At 35.5% G+C, this 16,188-nt stretch overlaps 1 protein-coding gene across 2 annotated transcripts in view; it reads left to right on the top strand.

The window, feature by feature from the left end:
* Positions 1–15,161, top strand: part of TTK (TTK protein kinase) — a 32,794-nt gene extending 17,633 nt beyond the window's left edge. For both annotated transcript variants that reach the window (XM_046939018.1, XM_419867.8), the window contains 14 exons: positions 431–530; positions 1,208–1,328; positions 3,963–4,144; positions 4,260–4,396; positions 5,677–5,803; positions 6,550–6,642; positions 7,770–7,927; positions 8,007–8,158; positions 8,987–9,111; positions 9,417–9,500; positions 11,321–11,497; positions 12,224–12,314; positions 12,582–12,679; positions 13,856–15,161. In XM_046939018.1, the coding sequence (XP_046794974.1) occupies positions 431–530; positions 1,208–1,328; positions 3,963–4,144; positions 4,260–4,396; positions 5,677–5,803; positions 6,550–6,642; positions 7,770–7,927; positions 8,007–8,158; positions 8,987–9,111; positions 9,417–9,500; positions 11,321–11,497; positions 12,224–12,314; positions 12,582–12,679; positions 13,856–13,945 (1,735 nt within the window). In that variant the 3' untranslated portion in view covers positions 13,946–15,161. The remainder of the gene's footprint in view (positions 1–430; positions 531–1,207; positions 1,329–3,962; positions 4,145–4,259; positions 4,397–5,676; positions 5,804–6,549; positions 6,643–7,769; positions 7,928–8,006; positions 8,159–8,986; positions 9,112–9,416; positions 9,501–11,320; positions 11,498–12,223; positions 12,315–12,581; positions 12,680–13,855) is intronic.
* The last annotated feature ends 1,027 nt before the right edge of the window (positions 15,162–16,188 follow it).

Here is a 16,188-nt window from a genome sequence, read left to right as displayed (position 1 = left end):
ATTTTTAAATCCTCTTTTAGCCATACTGTTATAATTTTTCATAACAATGGAGATTTACCGATGCATATGTTAGTTGTTCTACTATAGAAATTGATTATGCTCATTTTAATGTAACTGCTCAGCAGCAGCAGGATCTGCCAGCTTAAACATCACATTATGTGTGTCCCAGAGCTTGAAACTTGCTTTGAAGCCTATTGTTTGCGAGCTGTACTTTATTACCGTTTGCAGTAGGAGACAACCAATTAGTCATCTGTCACTTCATGAGATTATGGTGGCACTGTTAAAGACTTCTGCACTGTTTCTCACTTGGTTATCAGTGGACCCCATTTTCCTATGGTTTTTGATCTTCACACAACTGTCTTTATCTGTCTCGTGAAAGACAATTGTTATATGTTTGCATGTTATACAGTTAACAATATTATTTCAATAGGCAAGTATCTAGCTCGAAATGTACAGCCTTGATTCCACCCTTTCCACTCTCTGAACCAAAACCTAGTGAGAATGATTCGTGTGACCCGGCAGACTCAAAGGTAATATATTTTTCAGATGGGCAGAATGAACCCTAGCCAGATGTCTGATGTTGTTAGAAAAATGATAACACTTCAAGTCTGATTAAGTAATGTGGTAGAATTACTCTGTTAAGCAATCAGTTGTGAACAGAAACATTCACTGTAGCTCTCAGAATTGAAAAGCATTAAGTGTAGTCAGGTCCTAAGAAAAAGCTCTCTGTAAATCTGATGGGAGAAATAGCACAGGGTAGGGAGGATTTAAAAATCCATCATATAATTTATAAAGAGGAAATGAGATTGCATCTTGACTACAGGACTCTTTCAGCTGTAGTCAGTAGTTTTTGTCTTGGAAAGTATTGTATTTCCATGATGTTAATTCAGTGAAGTCTGTTAAATGATTTATGGAGCTGTAAATCTTGGCTTTTGCTGGAGTATAATTTTGAACTATGTCTTGCATTTTTGTCTTGCCCTTCCAGAAAGAAAACATTTAGGTCTTTTGTTAAAGAAATTGTGTGATGGCAATTGAGTGTTTTAATGGATTTAAAAGCAGAATCAGTAATATTTCTGTGTATCCTGCACTACTTTCTGAAATGTATTTGTTCTATGGTATGCTAGTCATTTCTTATCAGATGGAAATGTCTTTTGGGCACTGTGCTTGGGAACCATTTTACTTTTCAACGTGCTTTTTGTTTTCTTAGTTATTACAAGAAAATTCTGTGCAGCTGCAGATGTTGGATGAGAACAGCTTAGAAACAGCTACCAATTCAACTGTCACTCTGAAAAACAAAATAGATACAAGTCTTGTGATGAAAAGAGAAGGTAATCTATTAATGTGATGCTCTAGGATGTTGAAATAGAATAAATATTGAAAAATTCCCGTTCTGTGTTTTAAACATGGACTGCTAAAGAAAACATTCTTCAGAAGTGGAGAAAAGGATCTGCATAGAGTTTGAGAGCAATTAATTAGAATATGAGTTTTGAGTGGTGCCCATGGAAGTGCTGAAAATGAAGTTATTGCAGTTCTAAAGTCAAATGTGTCCATCCTGTGTGTGGATGACTGGGCTTGAAATAAAATGCCCATGTGTAGTGCTAATTCCCTATATACTTAATTCTATTATAAACAAAATGTAGCTAGGTATTAAAATAGTATCAATATAGGGTTTCAAATTAAGGCTTGCCAGCCTGAGCGTGGAAAAATGCTGCTGACAGAAGTGATAATTTATACAGGAAAAGTGTATGCTGACTGACAGCAATTCCAACTGTGGATTAAAGTATTCTTGGAATGTTGTCTGTTTAGGCTTTATTTTGGCACTCAAATTATACTCGTTTGCTTTCCTTGTATATGCTTGTAGTTTGCCATGTAGATGCCATAGCTCCAATTTCTTGCCTTGAAGTTTATTCTAAGATGCTTTGTCTGAACTAAGCTTTAAAAGATCACTGCAGTTTTATCTCCTGTTTTGGGGGAAATTAAAGTCCAAAGCTCCCTCATTTCTTGGTGGATATAGCACATCCACATCATCCACTGTATTCAGCATTCCCTTCTTTCTTTCCTGTTTACATATTAGTATGAGAAAGTAGGTATTTTTTCTGCTACTCTTTATATGTGAGAATTTCTCTATTAATTCAGACGTGTGAGCACTCGCTTCCATTTTAGCCAGGTTTCTCTTGCCTTCTTCTTGGTTCCACCTGTTAGGTTCCACTTGTATTCTGGTGTATTTGGTCAACTTCAATGCCTCATGCATCTTAACAGATTTGACACTGAGGTGACTTTGGACATTTCTCGTCTTGTAGTAGTGTCTTTCTGACCTGAGTTTTATCACACCATATGCATTCATCTTAGTCTTTGGATAAATTGTAGAATAGAGAACTTTCTCTGTCCATGGCTGTTTTCTTAAGAGGTTTCTCAGAAGTATGAATATGCTTTGCCAAATTACAAATTGTTTACACTTTTAGGACACTGGGGGGAAAAAAACCAACCTGCTCAATGTCCTTCACCTTTCTTTCCATATGCTCAGTTAAATCAGATTTATAAACTTATATTGCTGGAATCCTTGGTTCATGTGAATGGCAATTGTACTAAATAAATGACATTGAGATTTAATGAGCCTCTAAAGACTTCACAAACAAATGCACTGTTACATTCTCAATTAATGTAAACGTGCTTGCTTTAAGTAATGTAATGCTTCTACCTTTCACTGATCTGTGTGTTCCTTGACTACCTGCAGTGGTAGCACGTAGTTATGCTTTTGTTTAATTTTTAAACTCATTTTGAAGAAGAAAACAGTTTTGATATCATTTGAATGGCTTGGATTCTTACTGCAAATACTTAGGAATTTTTCTAACTAAATATATTAACTTAAGAACCAGATGTATTTTGAGTGTATTCTAGAAATAACTTCTGTGCTAATGAAATATCCATCTAATGCATGGAGTCTGACCATTGCCTCATTTACCTCACAACATAGAATAAGAAGCATGAGGAAAAAGCCTCTTGTAGCGTTTAACAGTTCAGAAAATACTCAGTCTTATCAAGTATTTTAGGATGGTAAAGCTTGGAAGGATGCTAATAATGAGTTTGAAGATAGCAAGTGCAAATGTCTAGTAATCCTACAATGGTTGGATTTCGGATTATGCATATACCTACCTGGAGTAACAAAGAGCAAAACTTAATTAGAGCAATTTTTCAACTTCAGCCCCTTCCCTCCAACCAACTTAAATAAAAGAACACAAACCAAAACAACCCACAACACCAAGCCTTACCCATTAGTTTGCTTGTGAACAGTTTGGGTTTCAGGTCATACTTTGCCAGTTTGTGTTTTATTTAAGCTTCCAAAGGAAGTACTGCTTTTTCTGTCTTCTAAAATCGCATCCAACTTCTGCTTAGCATATACTTTCTAATTACATGAATCAAAGCCTGTGCAAGCAGTTGGAGGAACACTCTTAAGCTATGCTATTTACAGCCTACTCTGCTGCAGTTCGTCCTGTTAACTCTGAAAAAGAAACCATCTGACTGAGCAACCTTGTTGATTTATGCCTTTGGCTTCAGTAATTACCCTGGATTATAGATTGTTGCTACAGGCAACAGACTTCTGATGTGAAGTTGCAGCAAGCTTGTCCTAAATGCTTTTTAAGCTTGCTCAGGGTGTCCCTTGGTGTTGTGGTGGGACTGATGATATGGTCTTACAAATATTTTCTTTGCCTATACAGTGTTACTATTGTAGTAATACTCCAACTTTTTTAAGAAAGTTGCCATGTTACTGCACTGAGCTGAATAGTCACCCTGAAGATTACACTAATGCCTTCTGTAAAAGATGTCAGATTCCAGTAAATCAATGATTCTCATTTATTCTGATGTAGAAAAGGAGGGAAAAAGCATCTAGAAATTGAGGTAAATTACGAGAAACCGTTTCAAGTACTGAATATTAAGTATTTTTCATTATCTGATTTATTCAGAAAATAAACTCCAATATCAAGAGCTGAAGATACCAGAGCCAAGGAGCATGGAAAGTCAACAGCAGCAATCCAGTTCTGCTGAAAGCTATAGAAAGCAATTTGATCAGATAAAACTGAACTGTGTTAACTCCAGAAAGAAATGGCCAAGTCAAGAAGTGATGCAGCAAAACTGCTATAGAGAGGTGAAGTAACAGGAATATGTAATGGTTTGCTACCTGAAGCTACTTTCACATATTGTGGAAAATGATTTCTTTAATAGTGGCTTCTTGTTTGAAATAATACATTGCCTTTCTTTAGGGAAAGCGGTCAAGTCTTGAGCAATCTGCTCATCCCCTTTCAAGAAGGCTATCACCACCAGATGCTGTTTCGAAGAAAAATGAGCTGTTGTATGTTTGTGGAACACCAAGCTCTACGTGTACAGATTATATGGAGTGGTAAGCTACTGCATTTAATTGCACGGTCACACACAGCACTTGGTCTCCTTTTAACAGGGATTTTAATTTTTAAGCTCTTCAGTTCAGATAGCAAAAAAAAAAAAAAAATTCCTGACTGCTTCCAGTGCTTTATGTTGAGTTGGAATGTTTGTAGTGAGTGAAGCATGTCATCTCATGGTATAGGTTAATTAAAAAAAATTGCGAGGAAATTGTGCTTGCTTCTGCCACCTTTTGACAACTTGGAAACTTCTGAAAATCAGATTTGTTTTACACAATACATAGTGAAGATAGCAAGTGTGTGTAATTGTTGAGTAATTATGTGGTCAGTGAGAGCTGTGCTTTTCCTATCTTGAAGGATTGAAAAATCAAATTTGTCACTTTACTCTCAACAAAATAAGTACTAAGTGTATAAAATTGTTTTCCAGTTCTGATATTTACAGACTAAACCCTCACAGATTATCACTAGTGGTGTTTTAGCCCAGGTTACTTCAAAAATGGAATGACTTACGTTTCTGAATCACTAAATTAATATTTCAAGAACCTGCTTAGAGTTTGAGAAGCTAATAGCTTTTCATTCAATGCAAGGTTCAGGCAGCCTGGTGCCATCTGTGTAACGCTCAAGTTTTTCTTTAAATACTTATTTGTATGTCCTGATTCATCTTGTGCCATTAATGAATGAAACAACAGGGCGGGAAATGTATCTGTTAATGTAACTAAGTATGTGGTAGACACATCAAGGGGACAAATCAGAAGGTATCAAGGATTTATTGCAATCTTTAGTTTACTTAAATATATGTTCTACTTTCTGCTCATATGCAGCATAGATGACATTCTCAAGAATTCTCATGTTTGTCCTGAAGCTTTGTCTCAGTATGTTCACTTTCAATAAGAAAAAAATGAGTTCATCCGTAAATATTTTGAACAAAGGATAGTAAGCTTAGGAATAACTGTAGCTTGCCTTGTCTTATGGGCTGCCCTTCTATTTTTATGGTGCTTTCACTTTGCAGCTCATCAAGACTGCCAGCTGGTATCTGAAGAAGGGAAGTTAGTTTGCTACTATTTTAAAGAGATGTTTTCTGTGTTATAGTTCTTCTGTAGATCTAAGGACTTTAAGTCAAAGTAGAAGAGATCTTAATGCTAACTGTTGAATATAGCAGAGGTTTGGACATTTGCTGATGGAGCTTTCCTTTCAAGAAGGAATGAAGATTTTTATCTTAAAAGACTTCATTAAATAACAAGTACAACTTAATGCAGATATTCTTAACAATGAATTCCTTCAGTTTCAGAACACCAATTGTAAGGAACAACTTTTCACCAGGATATCAAATTTCTACTCCCTACAGTCAGCTACCATATTTTCTACCGCATACTCCAGCAACTACATTTCAAAATCAAATGGGCTTGCAGGTAACAATTTTAGGCTGTCTTCTACTGTTCTTAGCAAGTTTTCATTGGAGACTTCTTTAGGGGAAATGTGTCTATTACATATATTTTTAAAGTTGTTACTCATATTTGTGGATAAGTAAGGGAAAGCAAAGTCTCTTGTTTATTCTGCAAATAACTATTTCATTCTGCATTAGATCTATTCACTTATTTGAATTACGTGAGACTTTAGGGCAGTGGAGTAAACTGTAAACTGCTGTGGAGAACGGATATTGGATGTGTTTTCACTGCATATATTTCTGCACACACACATAGTAATCCTGGTTAGGTTGAGTGATTTGAAATAAAAATGTGAAACAAAAATGAATACTTATGCAACTGTGGTGGGCTTAAATAGTAAATTTTATTGGAATTACTCAACTGAGCATAGGTAATTGCATTTATTTTTAGGAGCACAGCAAGTGGTACGACCTCTATTCCGCAGTGTCTACAAAGTTGTGTAAAGTTCTTTCAAGGCCTGTGTTCAGTGTACTGATGGACAAGCTTATGAAATCATGCTGCTTAGTAAACTTGTGATGATTGTTATATGAGTTATGCTGTGGGGATCTTCTGCTTTTAGTAGACAAACATATCTGAGGTTCTTTTGTATGCTTTACCTTGTTCAGGAAGATTGAGACAACTTAAATAATGTTAATAAAAGTAGAGCTCCACCAAGTTCTGATGCACATGTACCAATAGTTACTTTCCTTTATTTTTCTGTATGTACACAGGTTTCAGGTTCTATACCTTCAAATGAATGCATTGCTGTTAAAGGAAGAATTTATACAATATTAAAGCAAATAGGTAGTGGAGGCTCAAGCAAGGTAAGGTGCTGTATTAGCCTTTTAGATGTAGTCACTTATTTACACAGTGATATTTAATACAAGTATATATACTATAGTTATCTAATACTGCTTGAGGTAGTACTAACATATGTGAAGTGTTTGGCTGATGTAAAGAACCTAAAACAAAATTTTAAGGCCACAAGCTTACACTTTCTCTCATGGATGCAAAGAAGCATAGCACACAGATGAGATTTGTTACAGTGTTATTTTTCAGACTTCTGAGTTCCACAAGTTCTTTTTCGTGGCATTGCCATTTTAGAATGTTAAACAAGTATTGATTTCAGTGAAGAGAGAAAGTCAAAACGGTGGGTGAATAAAGCAATGTGTGTTGCTTTATGTGTGCTAAGAAAACAATAAACGAGAATACTGAATGCATTTGCTTAAAAAACTGAACAGAAGTTACAGAAATAAGAAAGCGATCACTCAACTATCTTCTCTTAGATTAGTAAATGATGTTGGCAGCCCACTTCCTTGTTTTGCATTCTACATAGGCCTTAAGTTAGACTGTTATACATTCCTGAAGATGATCTTTAAGATGAAGAGTGTTAAAATTCCTGGTATCACAAAATTGTCCAAAATCATAGAATGGCTGAGATTGCTTGGGATCTCTGGATGTTATCTGGTCCAACCCCTACTCACACAGGGTGTCCAGGACAGTGTCCGGGTGGCTTTTGAAAGTCTCCAAGGAGCAGACTGCACAACCTTCCTGGGCAACCTGTGCCAGAGCTCTGGCACTTGTACAATAAATAAATGCTTCCTGATGTAGAGAGGGAACCTCCTGTGTTTCGGTTTGTGCCCTTTGCCTCTTTTGCTGTCCATGGGTACCACTGAAAAGAGCCTGATTCCATTCTCTCAGCATCCTCCCTTCAGGTATTTATAGACACTGAGATTCCCTCTGAGCCTCCTCTTCTCCTGTCTGTTTCTGTTGTAATTGATGAATTTTGATAAAACCTTAATTTCAGCAGACAGATAGGAACTTCTGTAAATTTACTGTGCTTTTGTCTTTTTAAAAGGTACATCTTTCCTTTTAAACTCTGGCTGTGGTAAAATGGAGGACCATGAAATAAATTAGACTTGAGATGGAATGAACTGAACTGTTTTTTCAGGTGTTTCAAGTACTGAATGAAAAGAAGCAGCTGTATGCGGTCAAGTATGTGAATCTAGAAGAAGCTGATCAGCAGACTGTTGAAAGCTATAAGAATGAAATTGCTCATTTGAGTAAACTACAAGAGCATAGTGATAAGATAATCCGTCTTTATAGCTAGTGAGTAAACTTACTATTCATATCATGCAGTACTGATTCAATAAAGCTGCCTTGGATTTTAACATTTATTTTGTTTCAGTGAAATTACTGATCAGCATATCTACATGGTAATGGAGTGTGGAAACATTGATCTCAATAGCTGGCTGAAAAAGAAAAGGAATATTGATCCATTGGAACGGAAGAGCTATTGGAAAAATATGTTGGAAGCTGTTCACACAATCCACGAACACGGTACTCTTAAATAATGCTAGGTATTTGTATAGGTTATAAGACAGATATGGTGTTTTGAATTTTGGAGGTGATGCTGCTTTCAGTTTTGGTGTAAGCCTAGTGATCCTTCAAGGTGGTATTTTACTGTATTGTGACAATGAAACAAAAGTGAGCATATCTTGATATTGAAGTAGATTTGCTTTTGACTCAGAGGGATCAACAGCAAACTATGGAAATACTTTATTAGTCTTTTTTTTCCTGTCTGGTTTTAGATCTCATACATACTGTAGAACTGACGAACTTTTTCTTCCTGGTTTTGGCTTTTAAAATTTCTAGTTTCCCTGCTTTTTAGCCACGTCTTGTCTAATTTCCTGACTTTCTGTTTATACAACTGTACTAAATCTATTAATATTGAAATAGTACTCTGTACTTGTTTTACTTCCTTGTAATATAAATGAAGGCTACTAAAGAGCTGCCTGTGCCATAGCGAAAAGAAAACTTGGGAATCTGAAGCTAAATGCTGACGATTTTAAGTGAATGGCTATGCACCTACAGCATAGGTCTAGGTCCCCTAGAGGGCCTATCCTTTACTGAGGGAAACTATTCAACTCTAGATTCATGGAGTTATTTCAGGGTTACTTCAGATTTTAGTACTTCAAAATATGAACTTATTATGCAAGTTTAACTGCCGATTAGAAAAGAAAAGAAACACTTTAAATGAAATCTACAAAGAATAATTTAGTTATCACCAAACAAGGGATCTGCATGTTCTCTCTCTACAGTGGTTAGATAACTGAGCAATGAACGTACTCGAGTAACAACTTGGATTGATTTGGAACTGTTTTACAGGCATTGTCCACAGTGATCTGAAACCAGCAAACTTTCTGATAGTTGACGGAATGTTAAAACTGATTGACTTTGGCATTGCAAACCAAATGCAACCAGATGTGACAAGCATTGTTAAAGATTCACAGGTGACAATTCTGGAAAATTGATGTACAGCTTTCAGTAAAATGTTGTAGTACTTGTTGTGAGATTAACATAATCAACTTGAATTAGTACTGCACTGACTTCAACTAAAAATGTATCATAGAATCACAAGGTTGGAAAAGACCTACAAGATCATCTAATCCAACCATTCTATATAAACATACATAGATATATTCTTTAAACAAAGTAACAGTGGCCTTCAACAGAGATTTCCTGTATGCTTTTCTGTACTTTGAGGCAAAAATCAAACTACTTATTAAGTACATGCCTCATTGAATATTTTTACTAGGTTGGCACAATGAATTATATGCCACCTGAAGCAATACAAGATATGTCGTCTTCCTATGGAGAAAATGGGAAATCACAATCTAAGGTAACGTGACTTTTTTCCTCCTATTGTTCTGCATATCATGTAATTTAGGCATATAATTGAAGGCTTAGTTTTCTTCAAAATCTTCTGCTGAAATTAGAACAAAAAGAAATCCACTGTGCCAAGGTGGTGGTGGGCAGTTTGAAGGCTAAGTACTCTGCTTTCTGCAGAGAGTGTTTAGAGAAGTGCTGAATTGAATTAAACTGAAAGCAAGACAGGTTCATGGACTTAAGGGAGTTGAAGTAGCTGACGAAAGACAGTAAGAAGTATTAAATGTAAACTGATAATAAACAGAACTGTCTCAATTGATGAGGAATGGTATAAAGTAATCTTGTGCTATCAGAATGAATGATATTCAGCAGCGATAATAGATCTGTAATGGACTTTGTGGAGCACGTCACTCTGTGTTCTGGGGTTTGGGTTTCTGCTTTATTGATTGCTTTGTTTAGTGAAGATTACTGATGGTATTTACAATGAAAAGATACATTTTTCTTTTCTTTTTTAAATGATTAGTCTAATTTATTCTGGAAATTCTTCACATTTTTGGCTGTGGATGTTTTGCCCCTATGTCTCATAAAGTTTATCTTAAGTTTAGTGCTGTGTTTGGTACTTTTGTTGACTCATTTTTCTGTGATTTCTTTGTACTTAACTTTGAAAGAATCCTGATAAAAGTTCCTTCTTTCCATTTCCTGCTTTCCAGCTTAAAGTTTTCTGACACAATCACTTGTCTCTTTCTGTTTTGCTGCTGTGTGGCATAAACCACAAACCTCAACTACTCCATATCCTGCTGTGTCAGAAGGTTAACATGAGCATTGTGTTCCTGAAAAGACATGCATACCATATTTCATCTGAATTTTCATAATCAGGGTCTTCCACAGACTCAACTGAAGGAATTATTCCTTAGCCATTTTCTTGACTGCCTGTTGTGCTGCTCATAGCCAGCTGTTTTGTCTGTTCCAAAAATTGATGGAGCTCTTTCTTGCTAGCATCTTTACAGCTATATTTTAGCATTCTGCATAAATAGATCTGGCTTAGAAATCTTCTAATGGAAGTAAGAAAAAATTTATGCCGTAAAACACATCTTGTGTTTGCTTAAATGAAAGGTTAGGATAATGCCTGTGTCACTCATGTCTTGAATCCTGTGAGATACAGGACAGAATGTTTTATAAATTGAGGTTTATAAATGATTTCTTTATTAAAAGATGATACCTCTTGCCTTTAAAACTTCTATCTGTAAATTCTTTAAAATTTGTAAATGAAGTGCAGCCTTGTTCTGGCTCTCAGTTCATTTCAGCAAAAATAAAACTATCATCTGTTGAGTCAATGCAATCTGTCTCTTCTGCATCCCTCCACTTCTCCCTACCCTCCAACTTCATTTTTTTTTAAAAGCACTTCAGTGAGAGGAGTGGAAAGTCCTTTAAAGAGCAGCCCAAATGTGGTGGTTGGAATTTGGATCTTGAATCCTTAAAGCCTAGAAGAACTGGACTGTAGTTTCCCACTTTGGCCCAAACATACCTGTGATGCCTTACTGGTTTCCGAGTTGAATTAATTCAGTATATTTTATTTGGATTTATGAGTAAATCCAAGATCAGAATACTGCTATTCAGTTCAAGGGCTTTTAAGTTATTGAAGTTGACTTTTTCAAAGGTAACTTTAAAAAAAAAAAACTTATTGAAAATTACTGGAAGTCACATTACAGTGCAGTATTCATAGGTAACAGTGCACTGTCAATCATGTTATCCAATGTAAAAGAGCTAAACTATTAAGTGAACTGTACGATTACCATTCCCTAAGTAAAAAAAAATCTTTTTTTTACTTGTTAGATAAGTCCAAAAAGTGATGTGTGGTCGTTGGGATGCATTTTATATTGTATGACATATGGGAGGACTCCATTTCAACATATAACAAATACACGTAAAAAACTGTATGCTATCGTTGATCCTCATTATGAAATAGAATTTCCAGATATTGCTGAGAAAGATCTTCAAGATGTGCTAAAGGTAATTGTTCCTGAAGATTAATTTTGATTCAGATAATAGCAACTACTTTATTTAAAGCAAATTTCTTAGATTGAATAAATGAATTGTACTTGAGGAGCTTGTTTCACAAATAATGTTAATTGCTGATAAAAGTAACAGGCCTTATTCCAAAGGACTAAAAATAGCTAGCTCATGGTTTCTGTAGTAGAAGTCCATTTTCAGCTCAGTAGCAAGTAAGTAAATGCTTAAAGCAGTCTGGCTTAACTCCTTTGAGCCACCCAAAGTAAATTAAGTAGCTTTTGTACCCTTCACCCCCTTCTCTTATCCTTCATATTTGCCTGCATTTGAAACTTCACTTATTTGTTTTACGTGAGAGCTCTAATTGTGTTGCTCAGGAGGGAACAAAGTGAAATCCAAAAACATTTATCCCCAACTTTCAAATTCCAATATCATTTTGAGTTTTTCAAAATAGAGATGTAAACACGAGAGCCAACAACTTCTAGCGAGTGTTCTTGCTAGAGTAAAACAAGATATCCAACTTTACCTTCATTAGCAATTATCTCCGCAGAGTGATTAGGGTCAACTTTTGGTGTATTTAAGGTTGTTAGTCATTTCAAGTTAGTGATTTGACAGTAAGAAGTTTGAACATTAATTTGCTAGGTCTTGAAATATCCACAGTTTTAATTCATAGAAATTAAGACAGATTCTCTTGATTAGGAGGAAAAATGTTCTTTTTTTCTTTTGCAGCGCTGTTTAGTAAGAAATCCTAAACAAAGAATATCAGTTTCAGAGTTGCTGGTACATCCCTATGTTCAAATTCAAACCCAATGCCAAACAGGTATGTCTGTCTTTAAAATATATTTGTTAAATAGCACTTAGAATCCTGTTTAAGAAATCAAAAGACTTTTTTTATATGTAGACACTTGCTGGTATTGCAGTAGGTTTCGTTTGGTACCCACGTATGTTATATGTAAGACTTCACTTAAACTTACAATTTTTAATTTTTAAACTGTTAATTTCAAAACTGACCTGTCTGTGCCTTACAGACTAGTTGGTAATTATACACAATTGTATACAGCTCTAACGATTTTAAATTAACTGTTAGGTGTTGCAAATGCAAAAGGAGCAACAGAGGAAGTAAAGCGTATCCTTGGCCAACTTGTTGGCTTAAATTCTCCCAACTCTATTTCCAGAGCTGCTAGGGTAAGTAAATGGGCTTTCCCCTATGTCTATATTAGCACATGTTCATGCAACAAAGTAAAATGTTTGGTAATAAAAAACGAAGGGATGCATATATTGGAGCTTTAACCACTGCTGCAAAAACATGGCATATTGTCATGCTTTTGTTTGTGAGTTTGTGTGATCTCTACCTACTCCTGAATTGGAAGATTCAAAAGGTGGTTATCTTGGTTTATTCTTTCCCTGTTTCTTTTTGTTCAGCTCCCAATATATCTGTATTGTATGTCTTCATTTCCAATGCCCACCATTCTGACTGGCCTTTGCGTCTCCTCCTGAACACTTCCTACTAGGCTGCTTTTCTTTTGAGCTGACTGGAAGTTAGAAACTGCCTGTGATTTTCCATTTGTCCAAGCTAATTCCTTGTTACTATGTTAAAGATACTGACAAACTTAAACCCTGACTTTCATGATCTCTCTTTCTGAAAGAAGACAGTCATCATGAGGAGTTTTTATTTAAGTCTGTGGGTATTCCTATTTCTGACACTGTAGGGATTTTTTGGTGGACAGTGCTTCTGTTGTTTTCTGGCAGACTTTTCTGAAACAGCCATAACCAACCCTAAAATAACTAAATACAAAAATATATCCCATATTCCTTATTGAAGTTGGGTCATTTATCACTATAGATGGTTCTTCCATTCACAGTTCTGAATGGTGACCTCGAACTTGTGCGTGAAGAAGAGATTATCCTTTTAACAACACTGTGACGTGGCTATGTTTGTGGCCACTGTTTTTTCTTATTTCCTCTCATGAAGTTTGCTTCCTTGTATACTCAGTGTGTGCAAGCTTTATAGAAGTATCTTTCGTTCTATGCTGGTGTTTCCATGTCAGAGACAATTAATGGAGTAAATGTGGTTTTACATTTTGGTAATTCTCTTCAAACTTGTGAAACACTACTTTTTTTCCTCACTGTTAAGTCAGTATGTGTTTTCTTTCAGGCACTATATTGCATTACAACTGCTATGACTAAGCTGTCTATCATAAATGCATCTTCATTTGTTGATTTCTGTGACAAATCTTAGTGCAGTTAGTAATATTAATATTTCAAATGAAGTTATTTCAAGTGGTAACATTTCTTATAAAGATTAAGTTTGAATCTATATGTGAAACAGCTGTGTTTACCCGTGTTTTTATTCTATTTCAGACTTTATATGAACAGTGCAACAGTGGTAAAAGTCTCGACGTATCAGCATTTGCCAAATCTGGGAGTCAAAAATCATGGACAGCAAAGTGATGTACTGCTGTTCAGGATGCAACATAACTGGTCTGTTCAAAAGAGTATTTAGTGCTGCTCGCTTTTAAAAGGACACTCAGCATAAAGTTTGCATTTTAAAAACTAAATGTAAAAAATATATATTTCTCTGTACAGTAAATCTTGACTTGACACTTGTATTGAACAATGAAAATGGATAGCTTGTGACTATGGTCTTTGTTTTCTAACGAAGTTTTATTTCTAACAAAGTTGAATTACAAAAACTTGTACAAGACTTTTCAAGCTCCTCTATCACTCAAACTAAATTAAAAAAAAAAGCTTTCTAAAACAACAATTGGGGGCTATGTAAAACTTGCAAGTCTCTTGAAATGTCCTACAATGCGTACACAGTATTGTGCTGTTCTGTTCTTTGCCACCAAGTGAAAGAAATACCTCTTCTGTCCAGGCTTGTCCAAAACTAAGGGAAAAAAATCACTCTGCTTATGTAATCCATCAGTTACAATTCTGGTAGATGCATGTAAATGTCATCCAGTTCTTGAGCTGTTCTTTTGCTGACTGATAAATGGCATAGTGGAAGCATCACTCTTGAAGTGTAATAGGAATAAAATGGCTTATGTTCTATTAAAAAAAATACAACTGCTTTGCAAATCCAGTATGCTTTACAAACTTCAAAATAGAAAAATTGTCAAGATTAATGATGCTCAGAAACCACTTACTTTGGATTTTTAAGAGCACTAATACTAAACAGTGTAAATAAAGTGTGCTGAATGTAGCTGGACTGGTTTCATACATAATTATTAGTGGTTTGTTCAGATTTTGTTGTCACTGAGGTATATTTCAGGTGCAAGAGTGAATTTGAAATTACTTAACTGAAAGACATTTAAATATTTAAAAGTTTCGGACTGGGGGGAAAAATAGCCTTCAGGACAGCTGCCACATTGTCCTTTGAAAACATGAAGTTTGTCAGTTTTATAGAATCCCTATCTTGAGCAAGAATTTTTAAGTTTGTGGTTTTTGCCTTTTCCTTCATACATTATCCATATTAAGGTCCTAGATTCATTGAAGTGGCTCTTTCCTTAATTTTCATGAGTTAAGGGTGTTGTGCCATTTGAACAGTGATGGAAAGAGCGGAAAAAGCAGTATTAGAGAAGCGTTCCTTGATGATTTCTACATGTTAATTATAGAATTCGTGTTAACTTCCCTTCAAATGAGTATTAAAATATTTGAACATCTTTAAGATAGCTTTTGTATTCAGTGCTTAATTCTTGATACCTCACCAGGGACAAAATGTCTTGATAAAATGCTGTAATTAGGCCTCACTTGAGGAGGAAATGTCTTTCACTGTAAACATACATGCAAATATTTACCAACCCCAATTCTGAGCATTTTTCTCCAGATTACATGGACTAGCTGAATTTGTTCGCATTTTGATTCTGGAGTATTAGGTTTCACTGATACCTTCCAATTGCTTTCTGTGGCTTTTGCTCTCATGACTCAAGATTTAGAAGAACAGAAACACTGAGTGGCAGCAAAACAAATAATTTAGTAATAAGAAGAAAATCTTTTGAAGAATTGGATTTATGCAATTTTCAAACCTCTGCATCAAGCCTGTTTTAAAGCCAAGCCTTCACCGTCTTCCTATGCCAGTTTAGACTGTCCTGCTGTGAAAGTACTGAGTGCGTGTAAAAGAGCACTTATTGTTCTGGAGTGTGGTGTTCCTGTGGCTGTTCAACATATGCCCTCTTTTAACTTAGTGGGTATTCTCTGGATTATTGGCTTTGTTTCCTCCAATGATCCTGTTATTTCTGATTGAATTTGTTACAAACATTCGTACTCCTGTACTAAAGCACAATGAGTGTAGATGCTAACTGTACCCTGCTCGTCTCTTACTTGAATACTTGTTGCAAAGATTGAAGCTACCAAAGGAAAAATAAGTTAACATTCTGTACCTTTCATATTGTATGCAATTTGTGAAACTACTCAGAGCATGTGAACTAAAACATTCTCTCTGGCTTTATCTGGAGAGGGGGGAAAAAATGCTTAAGAAGAAAACTTGTGGAGAAAACATACTCTGTAGAATGTTCCTTCTGTGTGAAGAGCAATTGAAATGTCTCCTAGCTGCTGCTACTCTGAATTACGCTTAAATATTTCTGCGTAACAATTCAACTGTTACAACTTCTACTGTTTTGCTTATCTGGTGCTTAATATTGAATATGCAGAGGAGGTGTGCCATGTTATTTTTTTTCTGAGTACATGCTTTTGCA

This window comes from Gallus gallus, chromosome 3, assembly GCF_016699485.2.
Source record: "Gallus gallus isolate bGalGal1 chromosome 3, bGalGal1.mat.broiler.GRCg7b, whole genome shotgun sequence".
Taxonomy (NCBI): domain Eukaryota; kingdom Metazoa; phylum Chordata; class Aves; order Galliformes; family Phasianidae; genus Gallus; species Gallus gallus.
Note: the sequence above shows the minus strand (reverse complement) of the source record. Positions and strands in the feature narration are given on the sequence as shown.